The sequence below is a fragment of the Panthera uncia genome (genome assembly GCF_023721935.1).
Source record: "Panthera uncia isolate 11264 chromosome D3 unlocalized genomic scaffold, Puncia_PCG_1.0 HiC_scaffold_8, whole genome shotgun sequence".
NCBI lineage: Eukaryota > Metazoa > Chordata > Mammalia > Carnivora > Felidae > Panthera > Panthera uncia.
In genome coordinates, this window is record NW_026057586.1 from 36,289,173 (window position 1) to 36,310,407 (window position 21,235).

The window sequence follows — 21,235 nt, forward strand, 5'->3', positions numbered from 1 at the left end:
TAAGATCTGTGCCCAAGTGAAATCCCTGGAATAGGACAACACAATCCTGCTTGATCATTCCCCTAACCACGTTTACATTTTTGGATATAGAAGAAGGGCATACACAGTGGAGTCACCACAAAGAGCTGGCTTGCTGTCCATCAGGGCAATACTGTTACAGCTTTTACTCTTCGCTCACAGGAAGGTAGGAGTCTACCCAGTAGCTTACAGGCTATTTATTCTCAGGAATGCCAATTTACACCATGCTTTGTCTCACCTCCTCCTCTTTCTCACTTCAGGAAAGCAACCAGGATGGCCCTGTGCCCCAACTCTGCTCCCGGGGTCGGGGGGGGGGGTGGGAGTGGGGGGTCCTCCCACCCTGAGCTGAGAAGGACTCAACCACATAGCAGTTAAGCGGATATATGGGAGAAAAGAGCAGACCTGTCTACCTAAGGGTAGCAAAGGCTTTGAGATTTGGACAAAGTGGGGAGCCGGTGGACAAAGATAAAATGGAGCCAGCCAACCAGCACAGTAGCAGATAACCTGCTGGCTCTCGAAGCTGCTGAACTCCCTGCCATCCCTCTTCTGGAAGCTCCTTTCTCCCCATCAGGGCTTCCCCTACAACACAGTCTGACAGTGCTTTCGGGCTTCCTGCACTTGTGGCTGTGTTGGAAGCAAGGGAACAAATCTGACCAGGGCACATGGTTAATATCGTGGTTATAAATTCACAATCACTGAAACAGTATATTTTATTCTCGAGACCAGGTAAGAGGACAAAGAAGTATGGTTTTTAAAATGGTTTCTTTCAAAGGAGAAAGGAAAACCCCTTGCATAGTCCTGCAAGAGGAGGCAGTAGCCTCCACCCCAGCAGCTACTTATAAGCACAAGACCTACATTTATGGTCCCTTCAGATCCCTCCTTTCTACTTTGTGTTCATCTGATGCTTTCACATTTGCCATGTGCAAGGCACTGGGCTCAAGGAGCTAGTAACAAATACACAACACTTGACCCATCTTCACAAGGTTAGATTCCTATCAACCCAGACTTCCAGACTTTCTATACACACACACACACACACACACACACACACACACACACACCCTTTTCCTCTTGACCATCTAGATGCTGACACTCCTTCAGTTCTTGTGATCATACTAGAAAGTCCTAAGTGCATGGAACAGAATGAGGGAGAAGACTTCAGTGTGTTCTGGGAAAAGGCAACAGGAAAGGGGTTCCGGGACGGTGGGGCAGGGAGCAGCCATCAAGTGTGTAGTTTCACCCAGAGATGGGCAGAAGTCATGCTTGGAACAGTGACCAGAGAATCAAAGAGTGAAGGCCAGACCCTAATTATGAGTAATAGCCAACCCTAAGTCCACAGATCTGGAAGATTTTCTGTAACTCATGTTATCAGGAGTTATGAGTCAATAAATAAAGCATGGAGACAAAGTACATGCTTTAGATGCCCAGATGTGGGGGGAAAGTAGGGAATGGCCGGGTAAAATATTTCAGAAAACCTCAGGTTCTGGAAAAGTTCGGAAGGGCCAATTTATAGCCCTGCTTTTATCTTTAAACAATGACAAAAATCCAATGTTGAGGAAGTGCTTGTTTTCCCACAGAAGTCTCCGGTCCCACAGTAGGCATGTGGTATAGTTGCTCTGGGATTCCAGGCACTTGCACGCAAACAAGGACGGTCTTCCTGAGGAAGCGATGGCAGGCACACCATACTGCAGGGGTCCTCTTTTCTGTGCTTGTACATTGAGTACAACCAAGCAATCAGCTTGGTTATGCTAAACCCTAAGGGAATTTGTAAGGCCACAGAACAGGGGCGTCTGGGCAGCTCAGTCGGTTAAGTGTCTGACTCGTGGTTGCCACTCAGATCATGACCTCACCACTCAGGGCATGACCCTGTGGTTCAGGAGCTCAAGCCCCACATCGGGCTCTCCACTGACAGTGCAGAGCCTGCTTGGGGTTCTCCCTGTCCCCTCCACAGTGCCCCCCACTAAATAATCTTAAAAATGAATGACCACAGAAAAAAAGGCCTATTTTGTAGTTTAGCACTTATAATTCCTCTGCTTCAACATTCTACCTCCTTCCCCGCCTGCCCCCATACACAAAATCCTCAGTGAAAGAAACCTGTGTGGAATTGGGGGCCCACGGCAGCGGCAGTCCCCTGAGACAAAGGAGGCTCCAAATCCCAGGAATTCCTAGCACAGAAGAGGACTGGCCCAGGCGGAGGGAAGTGGTGATCATGCAGGCAGGTCCACAGAAGGTGTCCTTCACCTCCCACCCCACCCCCCCATTTCTCCCACCTTTGATGTGGGTGTCATGGCTATGCCCACTCTGCAGATCAGGAAAGTAAAGCTTGGAGAAAGGGTATCAACCGCATCAAGTCACATGGCTGGTGGAACAGACCCAGGCTGAAAGCAGGACGACTCCAGAGTCACCTGCACCATCCTGCCCTTTGCTGCAGGGTCACCTCACTAGGTAACCTTCCCCAGGGCTTACAAAGGGTCAAGAGAGGCATTCTTAGAGACTGGCTTAACCTCAAGGCTAAGAACCTAACAAAAAAGCACACGCATTAAAAAATTACAATGCAGGGACACCTGGGTGGTTCAGTCAGTGAAGTATCTGACTCTTGATCTCAGCTCAGGTCATGATCTCACGGTTTGCAATATCAAGCCCCACGTCAGGCTCTGCGCTGACAGCATGGAGCCTGCTTGGGATTCTCAAAATAAGCATTTAAAAAATAATAAATGGGGGAAGAGAGGTTTTAAAAAATTATGATGCAAATGAAAATATTGGCTAACCAAATCAGGTTTATTTGAAGAATTCAAGAATTACAGCAAGTTTCAGGTTTTATTTAGAGATGTAGCAAAGATTGGGGCACCTGGGTGGCTCAGTCGGTTAAGCGTGTGACTTCAGCTCAGGTCGCGATCTCACGGTTAGTGAGTTCGAGCCCAGCATGGGGCTCTGCACGGACAGCTCAGAGCCTGGAGCCTGCTTCAGATTCTGTGTCTCCCTCTCTCTCTGCACCTCCCCCACTCACACTGGGTCTCTTGAAAATAAATGTCCAAAAAAAAAAAAAAAAAAGTTTAAAAATGTATCAAAGGTCAATGCATGGAGGACACCAATCATAAGGACCCTTTAAATCTGATTACTTCCCTCCCTCCACAGCTTTCTTACTGGACATACTAGAGAAAGAGATTTTCATTTAATATGTGACCCTCTCACTTTCACTGACTCTACAATCTTTTGGCTAATTCTTTTCGCTTCAGAGAAATAAAGGTATCTAATTATTTTATCCCCACTTTTTCCAGTAAATACGCCCGCATCTCCTGTTTCACAGTTTAAAACTTTAAGGAAATTAAATCACAGATATACTTTTCCTCTGCTCCCAATAGGATACTAGGTCAGTTTGGGTTCAGACAATAATCCTAAATTGTTAACATTTACGGAAAGCTTATTATGTGCCAGGCCTGTAACTACCCTCTTTTTAGTTAGGCTTCATTTTTAAAGACAAGTTTTAGGTTCACAACTCCCTTCCTCCAAAGGATCACCCCAGCCTCTCTGGTCCTTAACGCTTCTCACCTGGGTACCAGGCCTCTCTTTATGCAGATTTGGTCTTCACAAGATTACTACGAAGTAGGTTACATGGCCATTTTTACAGTGAGGAACTTAAGGCCCAGAAAGGTTAAGCAACCTTGCTGAGGTCACACAGCTAGAAATTCAAAGAGCTCAGGCTCCTCCCAGCAAGTCTGACCCCAAAGCCTGAACTATCACCTCCCTACATCTGCCTCCCAGATTGATGTTCCTTCATTCCCTTGGTCCACCCATGTTCAAAGGTGTCTACTTTGTGCTGGAGAGCACAGGATATGCCAAGGTAAAAGGTACATCCCGCCTCAAGACAGGAAAAGAGAACTCCTCTCACTTCACAGCAAAGTTATGTGTACAAGGAATGGACACACACCCCGCTGTCCTTTCCCTTCTCCCCAGGGGCCGGGAGGCAGAGGAGAAGGAAAAAGCTGAAGAAACCACTCTGGACACACAGATGGAAGGATTTTGAGGACATGACAGCTGTTCTACCAGACCTAAGGATGACTGTCTACGTTTGAACTCTTAAACAAGAAACAAATTCATCTTACTTTTTTTCTATTTATTTTTTTTTTTTTAAGACAGAGTAGGAGCCCAGGGGAAGGGCAGAGGGAGAGAGACAGAACTTCAAGCAATCTCCATATTCCACATGGAGCCCCAGGCAGGGCTCCATACCACAACCCTGGGATCCTGACCTGAGCCAAAACCAAGTTGGACACTCAACCCACTGAGCCACCCACGTACCCCCAAACTTATCTTTAAAACTTCCTATTTTGGTTCAAGATCTACCCTAACCACTACATGCTTTCTTGCCTTAATGATGCTAGAAGACGAGCAGCCATATTTGAAGGGTGATCAAATAGGAAAGACGGAAGTCACATCCTAAAGATGGCAAAGTAGAAAGATAAAATAAGTCCGGGCTCCTATGAGCGTCTTGTCATCAACACATCATCCTTCAAATGGCCCTAATTACCCTTGTTTTAATTGGACTTCGCTTTTAAAGAGAAGTTTTAGGTTTACAACTCCCTTCCTCCAAGGGATCACCCCAGCCTCCCTGGCCCCTGATGCTTCTCACCTGCGTCCCAGGCCAATGTGTCTCACCTGGTCACCTCATACCTCGAGTATGGCTCGACAAAACCTAATTTGCAGGAGCCCTCTCCCTCTCCCCAGATTGCTCCCACCCCAGAACCTCGCTACTTTTCTCAAGTCACTGTTACCCAGCTATTAATGTCATGTAGCCCATTTTCCTCATGTTTTGCTGTAATCCATCAACGAGTACCACAGCTCTAGATTCACAGCACACCCCCCCCCCTTCCCACCACATACCCCAAACCACCCCCCAACCCCGCCTTCCTCAGCTATCAGGCTCAGGTACACTAGGTCACAGCGGCCACCCTCCCTGGTACCTGACTGACTTCTGGGAGGGTTCCTTCTTTGCAATTCAGGTCTCTTCTGAAGCCCACCCACACCTTAAAGCCCAGAACCCACCTCAGCTCACCCAGGCCCACCTGATGCCATCCTTGTCCAGGGATGCAATCGGACATTTGAAGCTACTTAGAGCCTTTCCACTCCCACAGTCCACGCAGCATAGGAGTTCATGCTCTCCTGTCCGATTTCCTACAGAACTGTCTCCTTCACGCAGCCCTGAAGGGCTTTAAAAAGCACCACTGCCCGGGCCAACCACCCAAGTTCATAGTTGATTGGTCTGAAGCTGGGCGGGAAGAAAAACTGGTAAAGTTGCTTAGGTGGTGGCCGTACTCTCCAAGACGGAGAGCCCATGCTATAGGCTTCTGACCAAACATCAGACCCCCTGAGGAGCTCTTGAAGAGGCCAGAATCCCAGGCCCCACACCAAAGCTCCTGCAGTAGGTGCCTAGAAGCCAGCATTTTTAAAAATATATATATTTTTTAAGCTTATTTATCTTGAGAGAAAGGTGGGGGGGGGGGGGGGGGGGGCAGAGAAAGGGAGAATCCTAATCAGGCTCTATCTACACTGTCAGCAGAGAGTCCAACGCAGGGCTCAAACTCACGAACCGTGAGATCGTGACCTGAGCCGAAATCAAGAGTCAGATGCGTAACTGACTGAGCCGCCCAGGTGCCTAGAAGTTAGCATTTCTAAGCAGGTTTCCTCCAGGTTACTGATAGGCAGCCTAGCACTGGCCTAGGACTGGTGGACAAGGTTTTGCGTGGGGAGAAGTTTCACAGCCTTTCAATAGATTCTCAAAGAATTCTTTGTATCCCAAAAATGTCAAGTTTGAAGGAATATGTAATCTTCCTGTCCTGCCGTGTGATGTGGGGAGAAAAAAGACCTTATCCAATCACATCTTTACCTGTGTCTCCTCTGTTTCTAGGTCTAGTAGAATAAAGAAACCACCTGAAATACATACTGAACCTACATCTAAAAACCTATTGAACCTGAAAAAACAAACTATACACAAAACTCCTCCCAAGTTGAAAGAGACTCCGGTTAGGGCATGGATAGGAAGCAACGAGCAGTTTTCCCCCTTTTCCCCTTAAGGGATTACCTTCAGCTGAAGAGTGCAGGTCTGGGGCCTGAGGCTCTTTTGGCAAATCACTGAAGGTTACGGTCTGCTGTCTTCTCAGTGTGGGCAAGGCTCAAACTGCAGACCACCAAGCCTGCCTGCCCCTGGTCGCCGTGAGGGAGACAACCAGCCCTTCCGAACAAAAGGTGCCATCCTGGCAAGTTCAGTGCTCAGCTCTTCATTGTTGATTTCCCCCATCCAAAACTTTGCATATGCACAAACTGCACAGAAACGTCAGGGGTTCATGGACCCACACACAGTTTCTGGAGGCTCATGAGCTACAGGTCAAGAAGTTAGGCATCTAAGAGTCAAATGAGAGCTCCCCCCAACCCCTCGGGGCCCCGAAGCACATCGACTGCAAAGCTGACAGTGTCGGGGCACCACCGCCCTAGCAGACGGGCTCCCCCACCTGCATTCAAGTGCATGCAGAGCCTTCCCCATTGCACCGTCGTCTGCTCAGCGTTGGCAGGGGCGGGGGGGGTGTCACACTCCCTCACTCAACTTCCGGCAGCGTTTTCAGGAATGGTCTTTCCAGGCAGTCCTGGAGGGCTTTAAAAGCACCTCTGCCTGGGCCCACCCCCAAGTTCTGATTTCATTGGTCTGAAGCTGGGCAGGGAGGGAACCTGTTAAAGTCCCTCAGGTGGTGCTCATACTCTCCAAGACTGTGCTGTAGGTTCCTGAGCGAACATCAGACCACCTGAGGAGCTCCCCAAGAGGCCAGGATCCCGGGCCCCACGCCAACCTCCTGAAGCAGGCACCTAGAAGCCAGCATTTCTAGGCAGCTTTGGCCAGGAGTATTTGGCTCTAAGTACCTGCGAACGTTCAGCCCTTTCCAGCCCTGCCTGGCCTGACACCCTCCCGTCTGTGCCACAACCCTCACACTGCCAAGCTCTCCCCACCCCCCACCACCACCCCACATGGCTGGCCCCCGACTTCCCCACCACCACTCAGCCCTGTGAGGACAGGTATGGCGACGGGGAGCAGTTAGCAGCCCCCCTGGCAGATGAGGAACCTGGGAAGGAATCAGAGCTGACCTTCAGATGCAGGCCTGAACGCAGCCAGAGGTGAGCACCCTGAGTGACTGAGACAAAGGTAGGAGCCCCGGGGACGCACGCCCCACGTGCAACAGCCACACTGGTCCTCAGAGCACTCAGCAGCACTCTGCTCCTCGAGACCCTCGTAGCTCTACTGAGTTCCCTGAAACGGCCCCCTCAACCTCGCAAAGCCACTACCCTCTTCAGGGCCAACCTCTGGCCCCACCTTATCTGTGACAGATCCCTGTGCCCCTCAGCTGGCGCTGGTTTTCTTTCAGAGTTCAAAGGAGGTGGAAATAAGCAAAAAAGAGGCGGGGGCAGTCTCTCTGGCCCCGCTCTGCCCTGCGGGCAAGGATCTCGCCACGGTTGCCCTAACTCGAAGAAAGGAGATTTCAGAGCGGTTCACCCGCGTGGGCCCCTCCAGGTCTAAAATCCAGTGATTCCCGTTTCAGTGTATCTCCTCAAATTCTAACTGTAATTATAGTAGAGGATACTACTTCTGAGTTTGTATTCTATGCTGGGAACTAGCTTAATGTTTCAGATACTACACATCATCATAGCTTTGCCTGTATCAACCCAACAAGGATGTGATAGGATTATCCCCAGTTACTAGGAAGCTGAGGTTCAGAGAGGTGAAGTAGCATCCCCACGGTCACACAGCCATGAGACTAACCGCAGGGCCCATGTCCTCAACCACTACGCCGTGCTGTTCCCCACCGTGCTCTCCTCCGGTGCCAGAGACCTTGTTGGGATCCCCGCTGACATGGGGAGGGAAATGGACTTGGGTAATACTGTCCTCATTTTATAAATAAATTTTATAAACCTCTATTAGAGATAAAGTGCCTTGTACCAGGTCACACAATGGCAGGGTCAAGAATAATAATCCAGGGGGTTCAGGGCTTCTGTTTCCACTACACCATGCTGTGGTTGCTGATTTCCCTGGCCTTGGAAGGCAATAAATCGACCTGGCTCCATTTTGGCAGCATAATAATTGCTTTGTCCTTCTACCTTTGAAGGTCTTTCTCCTCTTCTCCAGTTAGCGATAGCTTACGTGATAATTCTAAACAAGCAGTGAGTTAATTTTTAGTCTTGGCATAAAAGAGCAGGGTAATGGACAAGAACAAAGAAACTCCTCCAGCAAGGAAAATTCTCTCAGAACACACTGTACAAAAAACCCTACCGTTTGCACACTACCTGCCACACGTCTTCATTATACGGTCACAACATTAGCAGATTTTTGCTGTAATTCACACAAATCAAGGTTTCGTTTGCCCTTTTCATACCTCAAAAAGGCAATTCTTAACTAGAAAGAAATTATGTTTTAACTGCCATTTGTGGGAGACATGAGTTTTTAGGCACATGACCTTTGCCAAATGCCACACCTCCTAGGAGAGGACATAGCAGGGACACTCAGCACAAATGACACCGCAGGTGTGTGTACCCAGACACGTCCCACCTGTGTGGGAAAACTCAGCCTTCAGGCTGCTTGCAGCTAGTTCTCAGCAATTTGCCACATGCTGCCAGAGCTCAGTGGTGGTAAATGATCCAGAGACAACAGAGTGACCCGGCAATGCCAGGACAGCATCACCCTGGCCTGTCTTCTGCAACCTAGGTCAGGGACAGAGGAGTCTCCCCACCAATGTCAGTAAAGGTAGCTTCTTCATACTCTTCTGGACAAAAAGGAATGTCATCCTGAGTACATTCCAAAGGACAAGGGGTGGGTCACCACAGACCCAGGCTTTTTCAAAGATGATACAAAGCCCCATCTTGGGTGAGTTTGGAGCTCACCTGCCAAAAGCACAGCTACCCAACATGGTCTGGCTACCTTCTCCCGTTCACAGTTTCCCACGTATGAGTCCTGCCTTCTTGTCTTGCCATAATTCATCTTAGGTTTAGGGTGCAGAAATGGGGTCATGGCTGGTCCCCTCAGATGGACTGATGGCCAGGTGATGATTCACAAAGGAACGGAGTGAGAAAGTAAAGCCCCAGGATCTCCTCTGGGAGCTTACAGCAGGGTTCCTGGCTCTTGAGGAACGGCTGCACCTGACTGCTGATGCGGACAGTGCCAGATGATGGCAGCAAATGTGTCTTCTCTGGAGCCTCCGTGCAGTGTGCTTGAGTGCTGTTTGAACTAAATCCAGCGTTTTAGCCTGGGACCGATGATGTCCTTGCATGAACCAACCTACGTCACCCAAGGTGCCAATGCACATCCTGAGTAAACCTGAAATGCCTTTGCCCGAAACTCTCGGGATGGCTGGGGGAGTACACACTTGCAATCAGTCTACCTGTGTTCAAACTAGGCTCTACCCTCCACCGACTCTGTCTCCTAGGACATGTAATTTAACTCCTGACCCTCAGTTGTTTCAGATGAAAAACAGAAACAACCAAATCCAGTCACATGACCACTAAGATGAACTATTAAATACACATGCCGTGAATAAGGTGGTTGGTATAGTGGCTAGCATAGCAGGCATTCTGTAAATGTTATATTCTTCTCCATTTTTAACTCTTGATACTGGTGTCTAATGTAGTGTTGCTTTTTTCCCCTAAGCTCCCAACTCCAAATAATTCAAATTTGGATAAAGAAAAAAAATCAAACAGGGCATGGTCTTCAACTATAATACCAATAGAGACATTTTTCAGGTTGACAGCAGTCTACTCATAACACTCCTGGAGTGAAGTCATCCAATTAGACGGTCATCCAGCCTGAATTCTCACATCTTATATAAAGGGATGTCATTGTCAAACACTCAGTAAAAACCATAGCAATGGGTGCGACTCCTGAGTGGCTCAGTCGGTTGAGCATCCAACTTTATTTAGCTCAGGTCATGATCTCACAATCCGTGAGTTTAAGCTCCACTTCTGGCTCTGTGCTGACAGCTCAGAGCCTGGAGTCTGCTTCAGATTCTGTCTCCTTTTCTCTCTGCCCCTCCCCCACTCACACTCTGTTTCTCTCTCAAAAATAAATACACATTAAAAAACAACTATAGCAATGGAATTTTCTCAAGTCTATCAATCTAATAATGTTAATTTGTTTAATGATGATGAATAGAATCTGGTGTGACATAATAATGATACCCCTCCTGTGTGTACGGCCTATCATAGTTTTCAGGTCTGTTCCCACACACAGCTGGGTCCTCAGAAAACCCTGCTGGTTCCTACCAAGGACCCTAGCCTTAGGGCTCATGGTCATGTTTTTCAGGACTCCACTGTGGAATCCTGCCATTTACCTGGTCACCAATGTTCAGTAAGTACCTATAATGTGTTGAAAAAAAGCTAGATGACAGATATTCAGACAGGCCCAGTTCTGACCTAGTAGAGCTTTAGCAGCAGATAATTGGGGCACAATTAAGGGATAAAGGTCTGTAAATTGTGGCAGGTGTTAAGGCAGGGAAAACTAGGGTCAGGTAGAAAACTAAGAAGGCTCCCACTTTCCCTCATTTATTGAGCCATTCGTGAAGAATCAATATTCATCTTGGGGCGCCTGGGTGGCTCAGTCGGTTGAGCGTCCGACTTCAGCCAGGTCACGATCTCATGGTCCGTGAGTTCGAGCCCCGCGTCAGGCTCTGGGCTGATGGCTCAGAGCCTGGAGCCTGTTTCCGATTCTGTGTCTCCCTCTCTCTCTGTCCCTCCCCCGTTCATGCTCTGTCTCTCTCTGTCCCAAAAATCAATAAACGTTGAAAAAAAAATTTAAAAAAAAAAAAAATATTCATCTGGCTGTAATCTATTTTTAACTTGGGCAAGGCAGCTTCAGAGCAACTTTTGCAGAGATCCTCAAACATCAGATTAATACAGCTAAGCATTATTTGGAAGCAACAAAAAATCTCTGAAGGTTTCTAAGGAGGAAGGTGATGAAATCAAAGATATACTTGATTCTGAGTGGATGAGAACAGAAAGGAAGGCAGGGGGCCCCAATCAAAAGGCTATTTCAATAACCTCATAAATACAGGAATAGCTGACCATATGTTCATATTCCTATGGTGATTTTACTTTCTGTACACATCTCTGATTTTTTTATGTGTATTGTTGTATTCAGATTCACAGCAATCAGAAGTATTAAGCATTCTAAATGTAAGCTGAAAGTAACTTGATGTTGATTAACATAATTACTAATTATTTTCCCCACTGTGATGAGTTCAAAAGATGATATAGGAGAAAATAAACTACTAGGGCATCTTCCAAGGAAACTAAATACCCAGAAAGATATTAAAAACAATGCTTAAAATAGTTGTCAAACTACCAAAATCTAGAAAATATTAATTTAATTATATCTGGCTTAAAAAAACAAGTTAGGGGCACCTGGGTGGCTCAGTCTGGTCCTTGATTTCCGCTCAGGTCATGATCTCACAGTTTCACGGGTTCGAGCCCCACATCAGGCTCTGTGCTGATAGCATGGAGCCTGCTTGGGATTCTCTCTCTTCTTTCTCTGCCCCTCTCCTGCTCATGCTCTCCCTTTCTCTCAAAATAGAAAAATAAACTTAGAAAAAACTTACAAGCCGCTTAACTAAACTACGCCAGAAATTATCCTGCTCCCGAGTGGCCTCCTCAAGAAGAGTAACTCAAAAGGGGCGCCTGGGTGGTTCAGTCGGTTAAGCGGCCAACCTCGGCTCAGGTCATGATCTCACGGTCCGTGAGTTCGAGCCCCACGTCGGTCTCTGTGCTGACCGCTCAGAGCCTGGAGCCTGTTTCAGATTCTGTGTCTCCCTCTCTCTGACCTTCCCCTGTTCATGATCTGTCTCTCCCTGTCTCAAAAATAAATAAAACGTTAAAAAAAAAAATTAAAAAAAAAAAAAGAGTAACTCAAAATACAAAAGGGTTTGAAAATACTACTGGTCAGTCACTTGCATCTCCCTTCTTTTGCCTGACTGTGAGTGAAGAGACCGTCAAAGCTATGGTGGAATCTTGGAAAGCTGGGACAAGTCAGCAGGGACAACTGTCACTCTTACCCAGCATCATCCTGGAAGCCTTCCAGCTCGTCCCGCTGCTCTGCCAGGGTGGATTCCAAGTCCAGGTAGGCGCCATTGTGGGAGAGCTGTAGCGTGCAGTCGTCGAGCTGCAAGAGAAAGAGCCTTTAAGCCCAGCCTCCTCCTGGGATGGGGACTTTGTATGGAGAAATCACTTCACATTGCCCTCATGTGTCTTTTGAAATCAAGCATTATTCTGAAATTTGGATCATAACTTGGAGAGGTTATGTGTTAGTACAAACAAATTGGGAGCAAACTCCATTGTGAGTAGACAGAAATAACACCTATTGAGGGAGTGGCACTGACACCGTCTGGTAGATGTGGACAGAGGAGGAGAAGGAGCCCTCTGGTGCCAGTGTCACTTTCCACTCTGAGGGCCCCAGGAATAGCCGTGGAGGATGTGCCGCGTGGAAACCAAAATCATAATGCTGATGTGACCACAGATTAAGAGTCACAGAACATGTCATTTCCTTTGATTGAGTGAGAAGCCTGCTCATTCAGATTCTATGGTCATACCTGGCACATTACGATGAGTAGTTGCTCAATAAGCATTTTTACAGTTGAAATAAAAGAGCCATTCTCCACGTGAATGACAGCCGATCCAAATTACAACGTATCGAAGAAGACATTAGGCGCCTTTGTTACTAGTCTAATTTTTTTCAACTTATTTAACACTTACATGTTGTTAATTATGTTCCATATACAATTCTAAGTATTTTACATATATTACATAATCGGATGCTCACACAAACCCTATCCATTTCTATTGTCATCCCCCTTTAACGATGAGGAAACTAAGGCACAGACAGAGATGGTTATGTGCCCAGGGTCACAACAGGTAAATGGTAGAGCTGGAATTTGGATGCTTACTTCGAGGCCATGCTCTCGATCACTACACCATTCTGCATCCTTCTATGGCCACAAACCTACAGAGGACTTGAAAATATCATGTTTGTGGGGCACCTGGGTGGCTCAGTCACTTAAGCATCTGACTCTTGATTTCAGCTCAGGTCATGATCTCATGGTTCGTGAGTTCGAGCCTCACATCGGGCTGTGTGCTGACAGAGTGGAACCTGCTTGGGATTCTCTCTCTCTCTCTCTCTCTCTCTCTCTCTCTCTCTCCCCTTCCCCGACTTATGCACTCTAAATAAATAAATAATAAATAAATAAATAAACAAATAAATAAATATTTTTTTAACTTTAAAAAACATAAAAAGAAATTCAAAAAGACAACACCACACTTGCAAAATGTAGTTTATGTCATCTCAGTGTTCTGGTATAGCCAAGACAATGCCACAGGTGTGCCAACCCCATTCCCTTTTTCTCCTGGGCACAGAGAACACATATCCCAGACTACAGTTGGGCTAACGGCCATGTAACTGAGTACCAACCAATGGAATTTCAGTGAAAGTAAAAATGGCCCCCAACAGGCCGGCCTTAGCACCCCTGCACATCCACCTTTCTTCTCTTGCCTTTGGCCGGATGCAGAGAAGCCAGAGGAGGACTCCAAAGTCTAGAAACCAGCAGCGCTCCGGACAGGAGGAGCACCGGTTCCTTAATCACCGCGTGGAAGAGAGCGTTCTGTCGCCCAGCATCCACTAGCCATCCTGGCTGATGACAAGAGCCAGACAAGAGCCTTCGCTGTGATAAATCATGCAGATTTTGAGGTTGCTGCAGCAGCCAGCATTACAGGACATTTAGAAGGATCAATACACTTAAAATACAGGAAAATATTTTACTAAAGATGAACATTATGAGGAAATCCAACTTCATGCCTGATTTCCTGGGCTGTAAGGGTGGTTCTCAATATTCATCTACCTGATGATCCGAGGCTCTTATTCCAAAATGACAAGAGATTGGGGGAAAGTGAAGGCAAGTATTTAGCTACTTTAAAACATCTAGATAAATGCCTGGTAATCCTCCCACTATAAGTGAGATTTCAAACAAGGAATTAGGAATTAGTCTCTTTTGATGGAAAAGCTTTGCTCATTATCCTCGACAAGAGAAAGGTAGGCTGTCGACTTGTCTAGAATTGGCATCTGTAACAGGCTGCTGATTCTTGTAGAGACCCCGCGGCTCCTGTTCCTAGTTATCCTCAACAGAATGAAAGGAATTTGTTTTTTATTATTTGTAAGAAATACCCACCTAAATCATTTGAAGGGGTTAATCCTATTCGATTCACTTATTTTATTTCTCCAATAACAAACTGCCCCTCGTAACTACTCAAGGCCTGCTGGTGAGGTTCAGCATTCTTAACTGGCATTTTACAGATAGATCATCTGATCCGAAAAAGAATTCAACCCCAAGGATCAAGTTGGCCAAACTCACTGTATTGTGGCATGAGAGGCGCGCCCAGGGTTTAGGGGAAACACGCGGAAAAACCGCCTCCCCCAGCCTGCGGAAGAGGCAGACAGGAAGGATTTCCTGCAGAAGGCATCTCCTGGGTCAAGGGTCTCCTGTGGACTGAAATCAGACTTGATCACTCCTAGATGGAAAATTCCATCAGAAACTGGACCTATTAACACTAAACCATGTGTCGAGCTAGAATCACCGCAGCTCAGTCTTGCTTCGACCTCCTACTGATGTTAACTAAGAAGACTTACTTAGTCTGTCCTGTTGGGAGGACCAACACTTGTGCTTGTCTTTAATCCCACTTCTAATCAACAGACCAGAAGATGGGGATAAGGAAAGCCCTGTAAGCCATAACAATTTCTTTTGCCTCAGCCCCCGGAAATGTGTGAGTCCAGAGAAAGAGGCTTTTGGATAAAGAGTTTCTGCTTCTCCTCAAGGGGGTGTGAGTCATTCAGAGGCTGGGGTCCACACTCAGGCCAGACAGACAGAACAAAGTCAGAGAGGAAGCGTGCTCTGGTGTGGAAAGATGCAGAACGTGCACATGTATGTGGTATAAATACTCCCACCATGGCCGGTTTCAAGCCACCAAGGTGAAGTCACTGAGTGTGGAGTTGGAGAAAGAGACATAGCACCCCACCATTATACAGTATTTTCACCACAGAGTTACAAGAGATGTCAGGAACCTCGAATGCATGGGTAGCAGTACAATATAATCAAACCATCAAGAAGTGACATTTTGAGTATTTATTACCTTTGTTTCGAAGAGAACTTATTTTAATTGTACATTTACATAATTTCTTTTCTAATAATGGCTACACTCAACAACGCGCTCACAAAATTCCCCAGAAGTGATCTCTCAGCCCCCTCCGGCCACCCGGGCCAGCTCCAGCATACACGGCTTGTGGCCCTCCCGCTCATTCAGTTGGGGCCCCTAGCATGGAGAGAGCAGGGAGGACCCTGTGCTGGCTTTCACCCCACCCAGCCCTATGCTGATCTCCTCAGTGGGGGCAGAGGCAGGGCTCCCCCGCCACCAGCAGATACAGCCCCGTTCTTACTGGCCACCGTGGCCACTTTGCACATCCTCTCCATCCCACACCTTCTGACTTTATTCTCAGGAGCCTGAGATGAATACGAAGACCTGGTTTTCTTCATTCACCTTCACCCTGGCCCACCGAGTATCTGCCTCGGACACTCCCGGCCAGCCTGGAACCACAGCAGAACACCCCACAATCTCCCAGCCTCTGACAACAGAATCCCAAACGCTTAGCTGGACTGCCTGTTCTCATCATCCCTCTCCTCACATTCAGGGCATCATTACTACCCTTTCCATAGTTCCATTTTAACAAAATTATATGTCAGCCACGGGCTGGGCACCAAGGAACACATAAACGCTTCCTCCCCTCAAAGATCATTCTATGGAGTAAATATAACACACAAATAGAACGCAGGAGAGAATAAAAAGCCATTTAAACCAACTGTTATAATGTGTGGACGTTCATCCTCAGTCGTATTCCTTCTCTATAATTAGCAGCCACGGGCTCCCGGGACCCAAGCAGCCTCCATAGAAATGCCCCAGTCCTCCCTCCAGAAGAAAGGCCGCCATTACTTCCTAAGCCAGTGTCACAACCCTGCTCCCCTAATTAACAGATGGGCAATTTGTGCTAGTGAATTTAACTAAAACGGAAAAGATGAACGTGTGCCTTTTAATCTGTCAGGAAGTGTATGCTACAGGAAAGGGTCAACATCAGACATCTCAGCCTTTAGCAAGCGGGATACACGTGCACAACGGGGGTCCCCACAGCACAGGTGGCCTGTGAAGATACCACACAAGTCAACACACACTGCCTGCTCCATTCCATAACGCCTCAACAGTGCACCCGAGACACATGAGATTAATATTTAAACCATCACATGAGCCAAGGAGTAAGAATAAAGGGCTTCTGGGCTGGACAGACACACTGAAACGGTAAAATCCCCTAAATGCTTTAAGGGGGTCAGCTTCGGGTATCACTTTAAAAGCAAACTGATAAGTAAACGCAAATGAACTCTTCGATCTGGTCAGGGATAACGAAGGGCCAGTTACAAAAGAACACAACAACGTGAATGGGGAGTGAGTGGAGGTTCATTCCGACCTGGAGATTCTCAAGATTCAGACGAGGGGCGCCTGGGTGGCTCAACTGGTTAAGCCTCCAACTTCAGCTCAGGTCATGATCTCACGGTTTGTGAGTTTGAGCCCCGCATCGGGCCCTGGGCTGACAGCTCAGAGCCTGGAGCCTGCTTCAGATTCTGTGTCTCCCTCTCTCTCTCTCTCTCTGTCCCTCCCCCACTCGTGTTCTGTCTCTGTCTCTCAAAAATAAGTAAACGTTAAAAAAATTAAAAAAAAAAAAGATTCAGACGGAACCATCCAAACTTTGCCTACACAGTGGAGGACTCAGACACCTCCCTGAAACACCACTTCTTGACAGGGATCCTCAATTCCTACTAACCCCAAGGCAACCTGATCCCCATCCTTGGCCGCTCATGTCAACTGGCTTCCTGAATGACTTAAGGGCCCTGGAATTTCCTGACTCCAACAATTTTCATGTAAACCCTGATCCCCCGGGCAGCATGTCCCCTGCACTCCTTCCTTGGCTCTGGGGGCAGAGTGGCCAGGACACTGCCGGGCACTTCAGGACATAAGACAAAGCAGGGAGCCCTGTGGGAAGATAATGTTACAGGGCTGTTCCAGAAGTGCGGCTGTTAGGGAAGTCGAGTGGCAGGGACGGTGGTGTGACAGGAAAACTTTAGATCGGGCTGCAGGCTATAAATCTGTGGCCAGGATTCTGGGGGGGTGGGAGGGCGGGCGGGGTGCTCAGGAGGGAGTCGGTCACAGAGCCACAAGAGGGGCCCTTCCAAATACCCTGGAATTTTGTGTCACTCCACCTTGACAAACCATTAAAACAGGCCCTCCACACCTTACAGACAGGTGGCCCAAGGTCACTCGGGTTCTTTGGATTATTCCTACAGAGACAGTGCATTCAAAAAGAAAAGGCAGACTCACCACCCTGGAAAAAACACAAAAAAAGAAATAAAACATCTAAAACAAGGCTGATGTCACGTCTCAATCTGTATAATCTTTTCTTTCATTAATCCAGCGAAGTGGCATATTACTGGGGGAGCTTAATGATTACCTGGGTTTGGCAGCGGGTCTCCAGTGATCCTTAGCGTAGGCAATAAAATAGATTTGCATGGAACTGTTCTATAAATATACACAAGGGGTTATCCTTGAAGCTAAGTTTGGTAATAGTTCAGAAGCGGGAACACATACACTGATTTTTAAGAGAAAAAAAAACAAAGAAAATCCAAAATATCATTTGTTAATGTCATTTCATTGGTTTCCTCCCGTCCTTGGATCCACACCACTTACAAGATGATTTTGTGGCTCCTTCCATGGAGAGGTGGATTCCTTCTCTACTAGACTCTGGGTTGGCCTGTGTATTGCTTTGGCCAACACAGTAGCAAATGTGACATGGTAGAGACTTGAAAAATACTTGTTCCCCTGGGGCTGTCCTCGCTTAGTGCTCTTGGAACTCTGCCAGCACACGAAGAAGCCAGGGTTAGTCAGCCTCCGGGATGTCTGTCTGTTCCTGCTGCCCCTGCCGACATCCTGCCAACTGCCACACGCTGAGGCCAATAGGGATCAGCAAGCCTCCAGATGACCCACCAGCTGATGACAGACACAAGAGAGCCCAGCAGGTGTCAGCCAAACTGGCCCAAACTGGAAGAACCACCCAGTAGACCCACAGACTCAGAAGCAACATCTTATGATTGCTGTTTTAGGTCAATTTCCTCTTCCCGTGAGACGGCCACCTCAACCCACAGCAGACACGCAGCCCCCAGGGAATGAAACTTCACACTTGAAGTGCTTAGTGCCCAGACCAGTGGTGGGTGAGAAGCTCACTCCACCAAGGTGCCCAAAGAACACACCAGGACACTGCCAGCTCAATGAAGGAATGCCACCATCATGCCCAGCCCTCAGATGCCACAAATCATGCATGTCCTTCCTGGAGCCCCTACCGGGGACAGAGGACAACAGCAGGTGCTTGGCGGAAAGGCCTGGAGCATCAGAGAGTGGAGAGTAGTCAGCTGTGAACCCCTCCCAGGGAGGGAAGGGGGCAGCAAAAGGCAAAATGATGCATGAGCTGTGGTTCCAAGCCTCTAGAGCGTGTTCCATCATCCCATTGTACAAAATGCACATTCGAAGAGAAAAGTATGAAGCCTTTCAAGATGGCAGCTGCAAGCACAGGGCCCTTCTGACCGCACTGGTCACACACCCACAAAGCTGGCCCCACTACTGGCTCAGAAATGAAGCGTGGCTGTGGGTCCCGTCTCTCTCCAGCACGGTTGACTGTGGGCCCCCTGGATGCCCCACTTTGAGGCTCCTCCCAGCACTAAGAGCAGTACAAAGGCTGTCAGCACGTTTCCATTGGTCAGTTCTAAGAGCACTACACCCGTTTCGCCCTCAAATGTTGCATCTGTTACTACAAAGCTTGTGGCTTCCTTAAACTTTGTGGCTCCTTCCAAAGACAGCAAAGACAAGGAACTGGACTTAGGTGACAAGCAAAAAAAGTTAGGGAAGAGAGCCTTCCCATAAGCAATGCCCCATGATCCTTTCACAATTTTTTAATAAAACCTGCACAAAACCCTGGCTCAGCCATTCAAGCATCTGTGGGCTGTGGCTCCCCCATAACCCATACGGACCGCTGCAAAGGGACAAGATGGGGGGGCACGCACGTTGTGGCTGCCCTCTGTCATTTCCTAAGATGGATAGCGAGGACACGGCATGCATTTCATTGTCCTTCAGACTGTACAAACCTTTCACATTTATTCCTTTGTATATATAAGACATTTCACAATGAAAAATGATTAGTTTCATCTAAAGACGTCATTTTACATATTTAAAAAATACAAGTAACGTTGGTCCGTCTTCCTACAGAAAGGCCAAATGAAACTGATTTCCATGATATCAGAAAACAGGTCCTGCTCGCCAGCCCCAACAAATCCTTTTCAAACTTTTAAATCCCTAGGTGCCCATTTAATTTATTCAGAACAACAAATACATCACAGGTATTTTAATAAATGTTTTAGGGTAAAGTACAAGGATATTTTTGAAGATCCAGCCTATATGGATGATGAAGTAATATGAACATATTTACTTGGAAAGAGGCTGGATTTTACTTCCTCAGAAACCTTTAGTAAGTTATGTTATTTGTGGCCACCAACTACAGCAAGAGAAGCAATGTCCTGAAATTGATTTAGGCAGTTTCCAAATCAAGCCTCCGATTTCTATTTAAGTCAACAAAACTATACAGCTCACTAACCAAAGACAAGGGCTTCTGCCAAAGTCTACAAGAAAGACAAAGGCAAGATTTCTCCCATTAAGAGCTTAAACTGAGGCGGTGTGATAATCTGGTAAATATTTGAATTATTTTCAAAGACCTTTTTATCATTAAATAAATAACCAATAATGCATTAAACTTCTCTCCTGAAGAGGCTGGAATATTTACTTATGTTTACAGGTGCCTTTTTCCGTTTTGTTTCACTTCAGTCCATTTGAAAACCCATATCAGCGCTACATTCCAGGATTATTATTGATCCATTATCACTCTTCCATTCCCTAATGCAGATTAATAATCCTTTCCCGAGCTCATTCTCCATGCATGAGAATGACGTGGCATTCTCATGGCATGGTGCCACGTCCCGGGGAGCCGACCATGATTATGGCAGTCCAGGGAGCACTCACCCACTGTAGCTGGGACTGGTTCCTGAACAGCTGGTAGGAGTTCAGGGAAATGAGGACAATGCGTTAGTCACCTTTGTTGTGTCTGTTCTTGTTTTCATGGCGGGACAAGTTTGGGGAGCAGGGAGCTGAAGTTTGCAAAAGCCCTGATGCGGGAGGAGTGTGAGTAGTCAGAACACTGAAAGAAGAAAGGCCAGGACTGTGGAAGAGGAGTCGTCCTGGCCACAGGAGATTTTAGACTTGATTCTAGGAAAACAAGAAGCCGTGAAAGGGTTGTAAATGGATGCCCACAGGACCAGCTTTGCAGTGTGGGGACAGAAGGGAGAAGACAAGTGAAAATGCCACTGCAGGAATTGAGGGGCAATTTGAAGGGGCGATGGACAGTGGTGGAAGCTGTGGTGATGGACAGAGGAGAAGGGAGAGGGCTGATTTAGGCCAAGAGAGGGAAGAGAGAAGGAAAAGCCAGAGAGACATGGGGATTGATCAGGTGTGGTATATCCAACAGAGAGAAGCAAAATCTTGAGTTTCCTGCTGGAGCAAATTAATATATATTGGTGATACCTTTCACAAACATGAGAAACATTAGCCAAAAGCTGTTGGGGGCAGGGAGACAGGATAACATTGGGATTTCTGTTAACATGTCTAAAACGACTAGAGGTGCTGAGTAGAGAAATCAATTTTGGGAGGTTTGGGCCTAAATACAAACATGGCAGATGAAATCTCACAAACCACTGGTGTACCTAAAGATTACAGCTTTTTGTGTCTTCAAGATCTGCAATGCTATTCCCTTTTCATTCCTGATATTGCTAATTTGTGCTTTCCTCCCGTTTTTCTCTAACAGTTTAGGAGAGGACCCTCATTCATCTATTAGTCTTTTCAAAGAACCAAGGTTTCATTATGTTGCTTTTCCACCATTTTGGGTTTTTTTAATTTTTTTTTTTTTAACGTTTATTTTTGAGACAGAGAGAGACAGAGCATGAACGGGGGAGGGGCA

The 21,235-nt window shown here is 47.0% G+C and overlaps 1 protein-coding gene across 5 annotated transcripts in view; it reads right to left on the bottom strand.

The window, feature by feature from the left end:
* FHOD3 (formin homology 2 domain containing 3) overlaps positions 1–21,235 on the bottom strand; it is a 469,815-nt gene that overhangs the window by 398,145 nt on the left and 50,435 nt on the right. For all 5 annotated transcript variants that reach the window (XM_049619507.1, XM_049619508.1, XM_049619506.1 and 2 more), the window contains exon 2: positions 12,093–12,199. In XM_049619507.1, coding sequence (XP_049475464.1) covers positions 12,093–12,199 — 107 coding nt within the window. The remainder of the gene's footprint in view (positions 1–12,092; positions 12,200–21,235) is intronic.